At 37.8% G+C, this 15631-nt stretch overlaps 1 protein-coding gene across 1 annotated transcript in view; it reads left to right on the top strand.

The window, feature by feature from the left end:
- FBXL13 (F-box and leucine rich repeat protein 13) overlaps positions 1–15631 on the top strand; it is a 260413-nt gene that overhangs the window by 102823 nt on the left and 141959 nt on the right. Inside the window, 2 exon segments of the mRNA XM_019030762.4 lie at positions 3247–3342; positions 7749–7881. Coding sequence (XP_018886307.2) covers positions 3247–3342; positions 7749–7881 — 229 coding nt within the window.

The following is a 15631-nucleotide window of genomic DNA, read 5'->3' as shown; positions in this document are numbered from 1 at the left end:
CCCAAAGTGCTGGGATTACAGATGTGAGCCACTGCACTCAGCCAAAAATGTCTTAATACTCATTTTTGAGTTGTAATTTACTTGCATATGGTATCTCAGATTGATAGTTTCTGCTGACTTCCACCTTATGTTGTTCTGTCCACGTGACAGTCTTTTGTACGTAATCTGTGTCCAATTGCCTGAAAAATTTTCCTGTGCTTTGGCCTTTTGCAGTTTCACTTATAATGCCATTGATATATTTTCATTTTCCTGCTTGGAACTTCCTGTGCTTTTTGAATCTGAAAAGTGTTGCCTTTCATCAGTTCTAAAACATTTTAGTCTGTGGTATTTTTAAATTTTGCTTTGATTTTATTCTCTTTATTCCCTCCTGGAAATTCTGTAAAGATGTGTGTTGGACCTTTTCATGTTATGTAATGTGTCTCTTAGCATCCTTTATATTTTTCGTCTCTTTATTTCTCTACATTTTATCCTGTGTAATTTCTTCAGGTACATATTCATTTGTTGATTCTCTTCTTAGCTGAGTCGCATCTGCTATTTAACTCACCCACTGAGTTTTAAATTTCAATAATTATATTTTTAATTTTCATGATTTTATTTGGTTCTTTTACACATCTTCCCAGTCCTGTTTTGACAACATTTGTCTCAAGAGTTTTATTTTTCTTTTTATGTCTTCATCACTTTAAAGGTTTCTTTTAAATCTTGTTGGACTTTCTTTTCCTTGTGTGTTTTGCAGTTTTTGATTGGGAGCTTGTTTTTGGAGGGCTTAATCCATGGGTATCCTGTAAGGCCTGGCTTGACTGTGTCTGTCTCTTTAGAGAGAATGATATTTATTTCTGCCAAATGTCCCAGAGTTATTACCAGTGGAACCTCTTTGCACATTAATATATCAAATCCAGCTACAAAGGTAACAAATTCAAATTGGATCCCAGGCATGAGAAAATTTAAATCCCAACACACATAATCGCTGGCCTTTGGTTACAAACTCTTTTTTTCTTTTCATTCATTTTTTTTAAAAAAATGAATTTATTATTATTTCTGTTTAACACAAACCAAAAATGGTCAATATGGTTACAAATTCTTTGAGAGATTTTATTTTATTTTATTTTTTGAGACAGAGTCTTACTCTGTTGCCCAGGCTGGAGTGCAGTCGCATGACCATGGCTTACTGCAGCCGCAGCCTCCCAGGCTCAAACAATTCTCCCGTCTCAGCCTCTAGAGTAGCTAGGACTATAGGTGTGCACCACCATACATGACTAATTTTTAAATGTTTAGTTGAAATGGGGTTTCACTATGTTGCCCAGGCTAGTCTTGAACTCCTGGGCTCAAGCAAGCCTCCCACCTCAGCCTCCTAAAGTGCTGGAATTATAGGTGTGAGCCACTGTGCCTGGCGAGAGATCTTTTTGATACCAGGCTAGATACCTTAGTTTTTCTTTTGCCAATATGGTTGATTTCTTTTCTTTTCTTTTCTTTTTTCTTTTCTTTTCTTTTCTTTTCCTTTCTTTTCTTTTCCCTCCCCTCCCCTCCCCTCACCTCTCCTCCCTTTCCTTTCCCTTCCCCTTTTTGGACAGAGTCTCGCTCTATTGCCCAGGCTGGAGTGCAGTGGTGCAATCTCAGCTCACTGCAACCTCCACCTCCTGGGTTCAAGCAGTTCTCCTGCCTCAGCCTCCCGAGTAGCTGGGATTACAGATGTGTGCAATAATTTTTGTATTTTTAGTAGAGACAGGGTTTCACCATGTTGGCCAGGCTGGTCTTGAACTCCTGACCTCAAGCAATCCACCTGCCTCGACCTCCCAAAGTGCTGGGATTACAGGTGTGATTTCTTTCTGTTTCATAATCCTGGATTTCTCTCTCTCTCTCTCTCTCTTTTCTTTTTTTTTTCTGACTCAGTTTCAATTACAGTCACGCATTGCTTAATGATGGGGATACCTTTTGAGAAGTGTGTCATTAGGTGATTTTTGTCATTGTGTGAACATCATAGAGTACTACACAAACCTAGATGGTATAATCCAGTACACACTTGGGTTGTATGGTATAGCCTATTACTCCTAGACTACAGGCCTGTACAGCATGTTACTGTACTAAATATTGTAGGTAATTGTAGCACAATGATAAGTATATATTTAAACATAGAAAATGTACAGTAAAAATATGGTAAAAAAATTAAAATTGGCACACCTATATAGGGCACTTATCAATGGAGGACTAGAAGTTGCTCTGAATGAGTCAGTGAGTGAGTGTTGAGTGAATGTGAAGGCCTAGGATATTACTGTACACAACTACAGATAGAGTACTACACTTTATAAACAGTGTACACTTAGGTTACACTAAATTTATTTAAAAATTAAGTAATTGTGCTATGATATTACAATGGCTATGATGTCACTAGACAATAGAAATTTTTCAGCTCCATTATAATCTTATGGGACCACTGTCATACATGCATCCCATCATTGACTGAAATATCATTATGCAGAGCATGACTGTACCAGCTTTGTACAGGCCTGGTGACTTTCTTATGTCTCTGCATGGCCAGTAAAATCTGAACCCATTTTATTATGAAAAGCAGCAACCATCTTTATTGTTCCTCCCTCCCAAGCAACTATAGCATGAAGCACCTTATTATCAGTCTGGGTTTATAAGGATTGGGTCCTTGCATATTTGTTTTACTTTCTTGACAACTGAATTATGTTTTTAAAAAATGTTTCTTTTAGCATTTACTGATGTTTTGTACCAGCAGGATTTCCTGATTTTTTGGTCTACCACATTTCCAGAAGTAGAAGCCAAAATGTGTTTATTGCTCTTTCCCAGAAATCCTTTTTTTTTCTTCTCTGAGGAATCCTATATCTTTAGAAGGAATGTAGTTTAGTTCAGCAGACAGTATTGATTGCCTTCTATGTACCAACGACTATTTATGGAAATCATTAGTTTTTTAGCAGAATTCTATCTTCATTCAAAAAATAAAACAAATATGCTTATCTTTCTCACCATCCTTCTGCAACTATCAATTAAAAGGATTACATTATATAAAAGGAGTCAGCAGGTAAGTTCCAGTACTTTAGATAAAACTCCTATCTTCAGATAAAATTCTAGCACTTAAACTCTTGCTATTTGCAAAGTATGGATTACCTTATTATTACTAATGCGTGTGTGTGTGCACGCACATGCACACACACAGACAAAAGGTAAGTGGACAAGTTACATCAAAGTTCACATTTTTCAAAGTTGTGTATTTTTCTTTGTGTTTAGATTTTCTTCTACCTCAGTTTAAAAGATGTGATAATATGTGGTCAAGTTAATCATGCCTGGATGTTGATGACACAACTAAACTCACTGTGGAATGCTGTAAGTAGATACTAACTGAACTATGTCTTTACACTAGTTCTTAAAGGAGAATGGACTGCTGTGAAGCCAGCTGTTGTGGGGACACCTTCTTCCATGCTCTGTGGTCACCAGCAGCAAGTGAATTTGGTTTTCTTTTGTCCAGGCACAAGCCTGGGGGAAGAGATAAAAAAGATAATAATGCTATTTTAAGAGATACATCATTAGTATTTTTAAATGTAAATGGTAGATATAAATGAGTATCATTTTTGGATTGAAACAAAGCTCCATTTTATTGGATAGTTTGTACTCCATTCTGGTTTTATTACAGTGTCCCTACTTCCTTTTCATGAGCATAGACTATATGTTAAGTCCATGACCATGGGAAAGATGTTCAGGGTGTGAGGTGTGCAATGGCCTTTTCATAACTCATAATTTTTGGAAGAGTTAATTCCACTAAAAAGAGAGGATTATGCTGGGCACAGTGGCTCATGCCTGTAATCCCAGCACTTTGGAAGGTCAAGGTGGGCAGATCACCTGAGGTCAGGAGTTTGAGACCAGCCTGGCCAACATGGTGAAACCCTGTCTCTACTAAAAATACAAAAATTAGCTGGGCATGGTGGCAGGTGCCTGTAATCCCAGTTACTCAGGAGGCTGAGGCAGGAGAATTGCTTGAGCCTGGGACGTGGAGGTTGCAGTGAGCTGAGACCGTGGCACTGCACTCCAGCCTAGGCAACAGAGCAAGACTCTGTATCATTCAAAAAAAAAAAAAAAAAAAGAGAGAGAGAGGATTGGCTGGGTGCAGTGGCTCACAACTATAATCCAAGCACTCTGGGAGGCCGAGGCAGGCAGATCACAAGATCAAGAGATCAAGACCATCCTGGCCAACGCCATCTCTACTAAAAATACAAAAATTAGCTGGGCATGGTAGCGTGCGCCTGTAGTCCCAGCTACTCGGGAGGCTGAGGCAGGAGAATCGCTTGAACCCGGGAGGTGGAGGTTGCAATGAGCCAAGATCACACCACTGCACTCCAGCTTGGTGACAGAGTGAGACTCCATCTCAAAAAAAAACAAAAAACAAAACAGGATTACAAGGATGACCTTAGTGTACCTGGGTGATGGTATGCAAAATTGACAAGAGCAGAGGTTTTTGGAGTGGCCAGGGCTGATTGATAAATAATATTGCTAATATTGTCAGCTAAAAGTTTACATTTGTGAACATCCAATTTCCTGTGAACAGGCAATTTCTCATTGCCTTCTGAATAAAGTTATTGTTTGTGCTAAAAATGCTGATTATAATTGTGCCACATGTGAACACTCACAAATAAAAGCAGAAATAGGAGGATGGAGCAACATACAATTGTGGAAAGAGAAATTTGCTGAACATAAAGCAGTGTAACTTCCTACCCTGGCTTCGTTCCTCACTGCCATGTGCTTGTAATGCTCTTGGTCTTTATCCAGTGAGGTCTCTGGGCAGAAGTGTTGGCTTTTTCTAACTCCTGCCAGCTTCTGCAAGACATTTCTAAATACCTTATCTAAATATTGTATATATTCTTTCTCCTCCAGACCATTTGGATTCATTTTTTTCTTCTTTGTAGGTTTTCCAAAGGAAAAAGCAACATCCCGAAATATCTGTAACATAATTTAGAGATTTATTACTTTAAGCCAGTGGTTCGCAAAGTGTGGTCCTGGAACCAGTAGTATCAGTAACACCCAATACCTTGTTGGGAATGCAAATTCTTAGGCCCCATCCCAGACCTACTGAGTCAGAAACTCTTAGGGTAGTAAAGAGTAATCTGTTTTAACAACCCACCTAGATGATTCTGATGCAGGCTAAAGTTCGAGAATCACTGCGTTAAACCAAAAATAAAATTAAGACAGGAACACCTAATTTGTTAGCTAAGATAGGTTTGGTAAGATGAAATCAGTTCTCTTCTTGCCATTGTTGCACAGTGAGAGTAGTGCAACCAAGAATGGGATGGTGTCCAGATGCGACGTAAAGATGTTGAGTTAACTTATGAAGCTAGAGCCCCTGAAACCTTCTCAACTCCTTTTAATTTCTTTGAGTTAAGTTTTAGAGCTTCTACAAAATGGCACCAGTCCCCCTATTCATAGGTCAGTCTGAGCACGTGATATCATCAGTCCTTCAATCATTAGCAATAAGGAGGGGTCGTGAAGTCAGCTATTGACTGGACTTTAGACAACAGGGAAAATGTTGCCACTGAACATTGGTTGATGGCATAAATGACCACGTTTGTTGATATTAAAGTATCTTACAAGAAACAGATAAGAGAAGTTGTTGGGGGACGTATGCTTATTTGCTTATTTTTTATTGTTGGCTGAGCCCTCTCCCCAATGTCTCTTTGGAATGAGAAACACAAACATGTTTCAGGTTAAAAAATAGTACTGTGGCAAAAATAGTACATAAGTGCCACCCTAGGAGTTCATATTAGAAATTGCCAGAGTGTATGTGTTTCTGCATGCATGCAGACACACTAAGAATGTCTAATATGATTTATGTGTTGTGTATTTTAGTCCTATTCCATGCTTTTTAAAATGTATGTACTCCATATTTTGTGTGCTTTGTCATGTATTTTTGAAGTAATAATAGTAGCTAATATTTACTGAATGCTTTCTTATATGCCAGATGCTACACTAAGTACTTTATTTGCATTTTCTTAGTTTGTCTCTGCAGCCTCCTGAGTTAGGCACTGTTGTTTTTCCCATTTTACAGATGAAAAAAAACTAAGCCTTAGTTAAGTCATAGCCAACATGGTTAAATGGCTAGGATGGGATTCAAATTCTGATTTGTCTGACTACAAAGTGTGTGCTCTTAATTATCAACTATTTATAAGAGAATGCCAGGTCTGCCATTTGCCTTTCCCCTAACTAGCAGCATAGAATTTCTCCTCTTAAGGTTCTTTTACAATGATACAACTTTGAGCCCTGAGTCCCAACTCTCATAAAACGCTTGGCATTAATGAGTAATGTTCATGAAGGGTTCGGGTCCAGTAAGTCCTCTAGATACTGTGCATTTTGTCCCTGAATTGAATCAGCCAATCAGAGAGCAGCACACTTGGACTCTATTGCTTTAGATTTTCTCTTTCTGAGTTGTGCTTTTTTGCCCTGAATTCAGCTTTTGTCCAGTGGTTTGTTGTATGGAAGTCACTCAATTTATTTAATCTGTCTCCTATCGAAAGACATTTAGGTTGTTTCCTGTCTTTCATTAATAAAATCCTGTGGTGAATATCCTGTTTCTCAGTGTTGCATTGTATACATGTATGATTACATCGGCAGGATAAATTCTTAGAAGTAGAATTGTTAAGGCAAAGGTTGGATTACATTTATAATCACAAAAGTGGCCAGGCATGGTGGCTCATGCCTGTAATCCCAGCACTTTGGGAAGCTGAAGCAGGTGGATCATTTGAGGTCAGGAGTTTGAGACCAGCCTGGCCAAAATGGTGAAACCCCGTCTCTACTAAAAATACAAAAATTAGCCGGGTGTGGTGGCAGGTGCCTGTAATTCCAGCTACTTGGGAGGCTGAGGCAGGAGAATCTCTTGAACCCAGGAGGCAGAGGTTGCAGTGAGCCAAGATTGTGCCACTGCACTGCAGCCTGGACAACAGAGAGAGACTCAGTCTGGAAAAAAAAAAAAAAAAAAAAAAAAAAAAATATATATATATATATATATATATATATATAGTCACAAAATTGTGTGGAGTTATGGAGTACCTTTTGCCCCCAAATTTCCTTAGCTCTATCTATTTTTTTTTTTTTTTTTTTTTGAGATGGAGTTTTGCTCTGTCACCTAGGCTGGAGTGCAGTGGCACAATCTCAGCTCACTGCGACCTCCACCTCTCAGGTTCAGGCAATTCACATGCCTCAGCCTCCCAAGTAGCTGGGTCTACAGGCGTGTGTCACCACGCCTGGCTAATTTTTGTATTTCTAGTAGAGACGGGGTTTTGCCATGTTGGCTAGGCTGGTCTTGAACCCGCAGTCTCAAGTGATCCGCCCGCTTTGGCCTCCCACGGTGCTGGGATTACAGGCACGAGCCACCGTGCCCGACCTCATTGTGGTTTCAATTTGCATTTATCTGATAATGATGTGGAGCATTTTCTCATCTGTTTCTTGGCCACTTGTATTTCTTCTTTTGAGAAGTGTCTGTTCATGTTCTTCGCCTATTTTTATGGGGTTGTTTTTGCTTGTTGATTTAAGTTTCCTATAGATTCTGGATATTAGGCCTTTGTTGGTTGCATAGTTTGCAAATATCTCTCTCATTCTGTAGGTTGTCTGTCCTCGCTATTGATAGTTTCTTTTGCTGTACAGAAGCTCTTTAGTTTAATTAGGTCACATTTGTCTATTATTGTTTTTGTTGCAATTGTTTTTGGGGACTTTCTCATTTCTTAATGCATTTTGTTTATTCTTTTTAGATTGATTTTTCCTCAGTGAAAAATGTGATTCCAGATAAATATATAGTGTCTACTTTGCAAAGGTGGCGTTTAAATGTGCTGCGTTTGAATTTTCGTGGTTGTCTTCTCTGACCCAAAACTTTCAGATCTGTCAGTAAGTATGCTCATTACAACTATTTGTCTTGCTTTCCTGTATTTCAATTAAACAAATATACAGAAAAGCATAGATTAAAAAGGAAACTTCAGTGACAGTTTTAGGTCATAAGGATACCAATTATAACCATTTAATAAGTGTATAATATAGTACAGCTCTTAACTGTATTGCGTGCCCTGGGAGTTGGTTCTTTGTCTATTCTTTTTTTCTTTGAGATGGAGTCTCACTCTGTCTCCCAGGCTGGAGTGCAGTGGTGTGATCTTGGCTCACTGTAACCTCCGGCTCCTGGGTTCAAATGATTTTCGTGCCTCAGCCTGCCGAGTAGCTGGGACTACAGGCATGCGCCACCATGCCTGGCTAATTTTTTGGTATTTTTAGTAGAGACAGGGTTTCACCATGTTGGCCAGGCTGGTCTCAAACTCCTGACCTCAAGTGATCCACCTGCCTCGGCCTCCCAAAGTGCTGGGATTACAGGCATAAGCCACTGTGCCCGGCCAGTTCTTGGTCTATTCTTGACTACTCTTTTGGGGTCTAGTATTTGTATTTCTATGGATCATCAATTTTTTCTACTAAAAAATATAAAACATATTCTTATTTTTAAAAAACTAACAATAGACATTAAAACCATCTTTTTTCACTTCCCTCAAACCTATTCACTTACTCAAAGGCATCCAATGTTATTAGTTTTCTGTTTTTCTAAAATACATTTCTATATATGTGATTAAAAATACACAACTTTACAACATGAGTCATATTGTTTTATATTTTCTTTTATGTCCTGAAAATCTTTCCATGTCAGTGCATATAAATCCACTAAATTATTTTTACATACTGTAAAATTATTTTCTATGTTATAGATGTAACATACATTATTTAACCTTCTTCTATTTGATGGACATTGAGATTATTTCCAATTTTTTCCAGACTGACTGCTTTGTACTTCCATTGTGATATTTGTCTTTAACCTATATATCCTTTAACCTATATATCCTTTGAGATGCATTTTCTATCTATCGTATAAGTATTTCTGGAAATGAAATAAACAATATGTTTCAAAAATGTATACTTTCATATTGACTCCAGATAGAATGTCATATACATGTACAAATACCAGTTGGATAAGTCTAAAGATATTAAAGGGTAAAATGAAGTTGCATGAGAGAGCTATATATTATATATAAAATCTAATACCATTTGTATATAACTTCTCAATTTGCAAAATTATGTATATTTTTACCTTTTATTTTGAAATAATTTCAAACAATATATATTACTATAGATTTTTAAGTACACACACATATAGTGACATATAAAAAGCATGCATGAGAAAGAAAAACTCCAAACGCAAGACAGTGGTTGTGCAAATAGAGAGAATTTAATGGAATGGGGAAGAAGTGCACAAGGAGTTTCAACTGTGTCTGTACATTTTTTAGTGAAAAAAAGAAATTATGCAAAATGGAATAATTCTGATTGATTATTGCTGGTGCTACACAAAGCTGTAGTTTTTTATATGATGTTATTGTATCTGACCATGTATTAAGCTCTCTTCTTGGTTTTAATAGTCAATTGATTCTCTTGAATTTTCTAGGTAGACTGTCATATCTGGGAATGTTGACAGTTTTATTTTCATTCATGCCTATTCTTATATCTTTTCTCTTTTTCTCATTTTATTACATTGCTTAGGACATTTTTTGCAATGTTGAAAAGTAGCAGGGATATGCAGGAGTCTTGTTCATGTCTCCTTTTTCATATTTTTCATGAAAATAATGTTAATACGTCTTTTAATTTCTGGGATACATCCTGTATGTGGATATAATGCTGTTTTCACCTTTACAGCAGCTGTGTCCTGCATGTTCCTCATTCTGTCTGGTCACATCTGCCTTTGGATTTTTAGGAACTGTTTGTTTCTGATCCACCAAGGCCATTCTTGCTTTGTCTTCACGCATGTTATACATTTTTGAAAAAAAATCCATTCTTGGACTTTGGGCAGGTGAGAGAAGCTGAACATGTGCTTAGTCTGCCATTTTTAACCAATTCATTATGTTTGTAGTAATAAAAAGTTAATAAAATAATTATAAACCTTAAGGTGTTAGCCACCCAAATTTGTTCTCTCTGTCTCTGTTTATTATTATTATTATTATTATTATTATTATTATACTTTAAGTTCTAGGGTACATGTGCACAACATGCAGGTTTGTTACATAGGTATACATGTATCATGTTGGTTTGCTGCACCTATCAACTCATCATTTATATTAGGTATTTCTCCTAATGCTATCCCTCCCCCAGTCCACCACCCCCAACAGACCCCAGTGTGTGATGTTCCCCGCCCTGTGTTCAAGTGATCTCATTGTTCAATTCCCACCTATGAATGAGAACATGCGGTGTTTGGTTTTCTGTCCTTGTGACAGTTTGCTGAGAATGATGGTTTCCAGCTTTATCCATGTCCCTGCAAAGGACATGCACTCATCCTTTTTATGGCTGCATAGTATTCCATGGTGTATATGTGCCACATTTTTCTTAATCCAGTCTATCATTGATGGGCATTTGGGTTGGTTCCAAGTCTTTGCTATTGTGAATAGTGCCACAGTAAACATATGTGTGCATGTGTCTTTATAGTAGCATGGTTTATAATCCTTTGGGTATATACCCAGTAATGGGATTGCTGGGTCAAATGGTAATTCTAGTTCTAGATCCTTGAGGAATCGCCACACTGTCTTCCACAATGGTTGAACTAATTTACACTCCCACCAACAATGTAAAAGCATTCCTGTTTCTCCACATCCTCTCCAGCATCTGTTGTTTCCTGACATTTTAATGATTGCCATTCTAACTGGCGTGAGATGGTATCTCATTGTGGTTTTGATTTGCATTTCTCTGATGACCAGTGATGATGAGCTTTTTTTCATGTGTCTGTTGGCTGCATAGATATCTTCTTTTAAGAAGTGTCTGTTCATATCCTTTGCCCACTTTTTGATGGGTTTGTTTGTTTTTTTTCTTGTAAATTTGTTTGAGTTCTTTGTAGATTCTGGATATTAGCCCTTTGTCAGATGGGTAGATTGCAAAAATTTTCTGCCATTCTGTAGGTTGCCTATTCACTCTGATGGCAGTTTTTTTTCCCTTGCAGAAGCTCTTTAGTTTAATTAGATCCCATTTGTCAATTTTGGCTTTTGTTGCCATTGCTTTTGGTGTTTTAGTCACGAAGTCCTTGCCAATACCTATGTCCTGAATGATATTGTCTAGGTTTTCTTCTAGGATTTTTATGGTTTTAGGTCTAACATTTAAGTCTTGAATCCATCTTGAATTAATTTTTGTATAAGGTGTAAGGAAGGGATCCAGTTTCAGCTTTCTGCATATGGCTAGCCAATTTTCCCAGCATTATTTATTAAATAGGGAATCCTTTCCCCATTTCTTGTTTTCGTCACGTTTGTCAAAGATCAGATGGTTGTAGATATGTGGTGTTATTTCTGAGGCCTCTGTTCTGTTCCATTGGTCTATATATCTGTTTTGGTACCGGTACCATGCTGTTTTGGTTACTGCGGCCTTGTAGTATAGTTTGAAGTCAGGTAGTGCGATGCCTCCAGCTTTGTTCTTTTTGCTTAGGATTGTCTTGGCAATGCAGGATCTTTTTTCATTCTATATAAACTTTAAAGTAGTTTTTTCCAATTCTGTGAAGAAAGTCATTGGTAGCTTGATGGGGATGGCATTGAATCTATAAATTACCCTGGGCAGTATGGCCATTTTCATGATATTGATTCTTCCTATCAATGAGCATGGAATGTTCTTCCATTTGTTTGTGTCCTCTTTTATTGTGTTGAGCAGTGGTTTGTAGTTCTCCTTGAAGAGGTCCTTCACATCCCTTGTAAGTTGTATTCCTAGGTATTTTATTCTCTTTGCAGCAATTGTGAATGGGAATTCACTCATAATCTGGCTCTCTGTTTGTCTGTTAATGGTGTATAGGAATTCTTGTGATTTTTGCACATTGATTTTGTATCCTGAGACTTTGCTGAAGTTGCTTATCACCTTAAGGAGGTTTTGGGCTGAGATGATGGGGTTTTCTAAATGTACAATCATGTCATCTGCAAACAGGGACAATTTGACTTCCTCTTTTCCTAACTGAATACCCTTTATTTCTTTCTCTTGCCTGATTTCCCTGGCCAGAACTTCGAATACTATGTTGAATAGGAGAGGTGAGAGAGGACATCCTTGCCTTGTGCCGGTTTTCAAAGGGAATGCTTCCAAATTTTGCCCATTCAGTATGATATTTGCTGTGGGTTTGTCATAAATAGCTCTTATTGTTTTGAGATACGTTCCATCAATACCTAGTTTATTGAGAGTTTTTAGCATGAAGGGCTGTTGAATTTTGTCGAAGGCCTTTTCTGTATCTGTTGAGATAATTGTGTGGTTTTTGTCATTGGTTCTCTTTATGTGATAGATTACGTTTATTGATTTGCGTATGTTGAACCAGCCTTGCATTCCAGGGATGAAGCCAACTTGATTGTGGTGGATAAGCTTTTTGATGTGCTGCTGGATTCGGTTTGCCAGTATTTTATTGAGGATTTTTGCATCAATATTCATCAGGGATATTGGCCTAAAATTCTCTTTTTTTGTTGTGTCTCTGCCAGGCTTTGGTATCAGGATGATGTTGGCCTCATAAAATGAGTTAGGGAGGATTCCCTCTTTTTCTGTTGATTAGAATAGTTTCAGAAGGAATGGTGCCACCTCCTGTTTGTACTTCTGGTAGAATTCGGCTGTGAATCCATCTGGTCCTGGTCTTTTTTTGGTTGTTAGACTATTAATTATTGCCTCAATTTCAGATCCTGTTATTGGTCTATTCAGAGATTCAATTTCTTCCTGGTTTAGTCTTGGGAGGGTGTATGTGTCCAGGAATTTATCCATTTCTTCTAGATTTTCTAGTTTATTTGCGTAGAGGTGTTTATAGTGTTCTCTGATGGTAGTTTGTATTTCTGTGGGATTGGTGGTGATATCCCCTTTATCATTTTTTATTGAGTCTATTTGATGCTTCTCTCTTCTTTATTAGTCTTGCTAGCGGTGTCAATTCTGTTGATCTTTAAAAAAAAAAAAAAACTCCTGGATTCATTGTTTTTTTTTGAAGGGTTTTTTGTGTCTCTATCTCTTTCAGTTCTGTTCTGATCTTAGTTATTTCTTGCCTTCTGCTAGCTTTTGAATTTGCTCTTGCTTCTCTGGTTCTTTTAATTGTGATGTTAGGGTGTCGATTTTAGATCTTTCCTGCTTACTCTTGGGGCATTTAGTGCTGTAAGTTTCCTTCTACACCCTGCTTTAAATGTGTCCCAGATTGTGGTGCGTTGTGTCTTTGTTCTCGTTGGCTTCAAAGAACATGTTTATTTCTGCCTTCAGTTCATTATTTACCCAGTAGTCATTCAGGAGCAAGTTGTTCAGTTTCCATGTAGTTGTGCAGTTTTGAGTGAGTTTGTTAATCCTGAGTTCTAATTTGATTGCACTGTGGTCTGAGAGACAGTTTGTTGTGATTTCTGTTGTTTTACATTTGCTGAGGAGTGCTTTACTTCCAATTATGTGGTCAATTTTAGAATAAGTGCGATGTGGTGCTGAGAAGAATGTATATTATGTTGATTTGGGATGGAGAGTTCTGTAGTTGTCTATTAGGTCTGCTTGTTGCAGAGCTGAGTTCAGGTCCTGGATATCCTTGTTAACCTTCTTTCTTGTTGATCTATCTAATATTGACCATGGGGTGTTAAACTCTCCCCTTATTATTGTGTGGGAGTCTAAGTCTCTTTGTAGGTCTCTACAGACTTGTTTTATGAATCTGGGCACTCCTGTATTGGGTGCATATATATTTAGGATAGTTATCTCTTCTTGTTGAATTGATTCCTTTACCATTATGTCATGGCCTTCTTTGTCTCTTTTGATCTTTGTTGGTTTAAAGTCTGTTTTATCAGTGAGTAGGATGGCAACCCCTGCTTTTTTTGCTTTCCGTTTGCTTGGTAGATCTTCCCCCATCCCTTTATTTTGAGCCTACGTGTGTCTTTGCACATGAGATGGGTCTCCTGAATACAGCACACTGATGGGTCTTGACTCTTTACCCAATTTGCCAGTCTGTGTCTTTTAATTGGGGCATTTAGCCCAATTATATTTAAAGTTAATATTGTGATGTGTGAATTTTTTCCTGTCGTTATGATGTTTGCTGTTTATTTTGCCTGTTAATTGATGCAGTTTCTTCATAGCAGTGATGGTCTTTATAATTTGTCATGTTTTTGCAGTGGCTGGTACCGGTTGTTTCTTTCCATGTTTAGTGCTTCCTTCAGGAGTTCTTGTAAGGCAGGCCTGGTGGTGACAAAATCTCTCATCATTTGCTTGTCTGTAAAGGATCTTATTTCTCCTTCACTTATGAAGCTTAGTTTGGCTGGATAAGAAATTCTGGGTTGAAAATTATTTTCTTTAAGAATGTTAAAGTGCAGTATTTGGGCAGCAGTGCCCCATTTTTCCAGGTAGTCTGTCACGGCTTCCCTTGACTAGGAAAGGAAAATCCCCCGACCCCTTGCGCTTCCTGGGTGAGGCGATGCCCTGCCCTGCTTTGGCTTGTCCTGTGTGGGCTGCACCTACTGTCCAACCAGTCCCAGTGAGATGAACCAGGTACCTCTGTTGGAAATGCAGAAATCACCCGTCTTCTGCATCGATCATGTTGAGAGCTGCAGACCGGAGCTGTTCCTATTCGGCCATCTTGGAACGCCCTTGTTTCTCTGTTTTTGTCTGTCCCTCTTTCCCTATAGGTATATGTGTATACACACATATATACACATATGAAATATACATAGAAAATATACTATTAAATACATCTACATTTTCTGAAGGAAGGAAATGGACTCAAGTTGCAACATTCAGGATTTCAGTTTGACCTAAAATTTTCATGATAGCAATGTTAGTTGAACAGTGGAATGAGTTTCTGAGAAATAGCAAGGCATGCTTATCTGGAAGCCTTTGTTTATTGAGATACATTTTATGTAACATAAAATTCACCTTTTTAACCATTTTAAAGAGTACAATTCAGTGTTTTTTATTATATTAACAATGTTGAGCAACCAGCACTATTTAATTCTAGACCATTTTCATCAGCCCAAAGAGGAAGCTGATACCCATTCTCCCTTTTTTTTCTTTTCTTACACAATTGCTCATTGAGGAAGCTCCCATATATTCCTACTTTGCTGAGTGTTCTTATTATAAAAGGGTGATGGGATTTTGTCAAATGCCTTTTCTGAGTCAACTGAGATGGTTTTCCCCTCCTTCCCTCTATTATTATCGTGTATATTACATTGATTGATTTTTTTTTGTCTGTTGAACCACTCTTGAATGCCTGAGATCAGTCTTGCTTGTTCGTACATCATGGTGTATAATCCTTTTAATATGGTGCTGCATTCTCTTTGCTAATATTTTTTGAGGATATTTGCATCTATATTTAAAAGGAATATTACTCTGTAGTTTTTCCTTCTTGTGATGTCTTTGGCTTCCTTGTCAGGATAATATTGGCTTCATCGAATGAGGTAGGAGGTATTTTTTCCTTCTATTTTTTGGGAAGAATTTGAGGATTAATGTTTGGTTTAAAGTTTGAGGATTAAATGTTTGGTAAAATTTGCCCATGAAGTCATCTGGTCCTAGGCTCTCTGTTGGAGGGTTTTTTTTGTTTGTTTGTTTGTTTGTTTGTTTGTTTTGAGATGGAGTCTCACTCTGTCACCCAGGCTGGAGTTCAGTGGTG

Source organism: Gorilla gorilla, chromosome 6 (assembly GCF_029281585.2).
Source record: "Gorilla gorilla gorilla isolate KB3781 chromosome 6, NHGRI_mGorGor1-v2.1_pri, whole genome shotgun sequence".
In the NCBI taxonomy this organism is placed as follows: domain Eukaryota; kingdom Metazoa; phylum Chordata; class Mammalia; order Primates; family Hominidae; genus Gorilla; species Gorilla gorilla.
The sequence above is the reverse complement of the archived record's forward strand: the minus strand, read 5'-3'. Positions and strand labels throughout refer to the sequence as shown.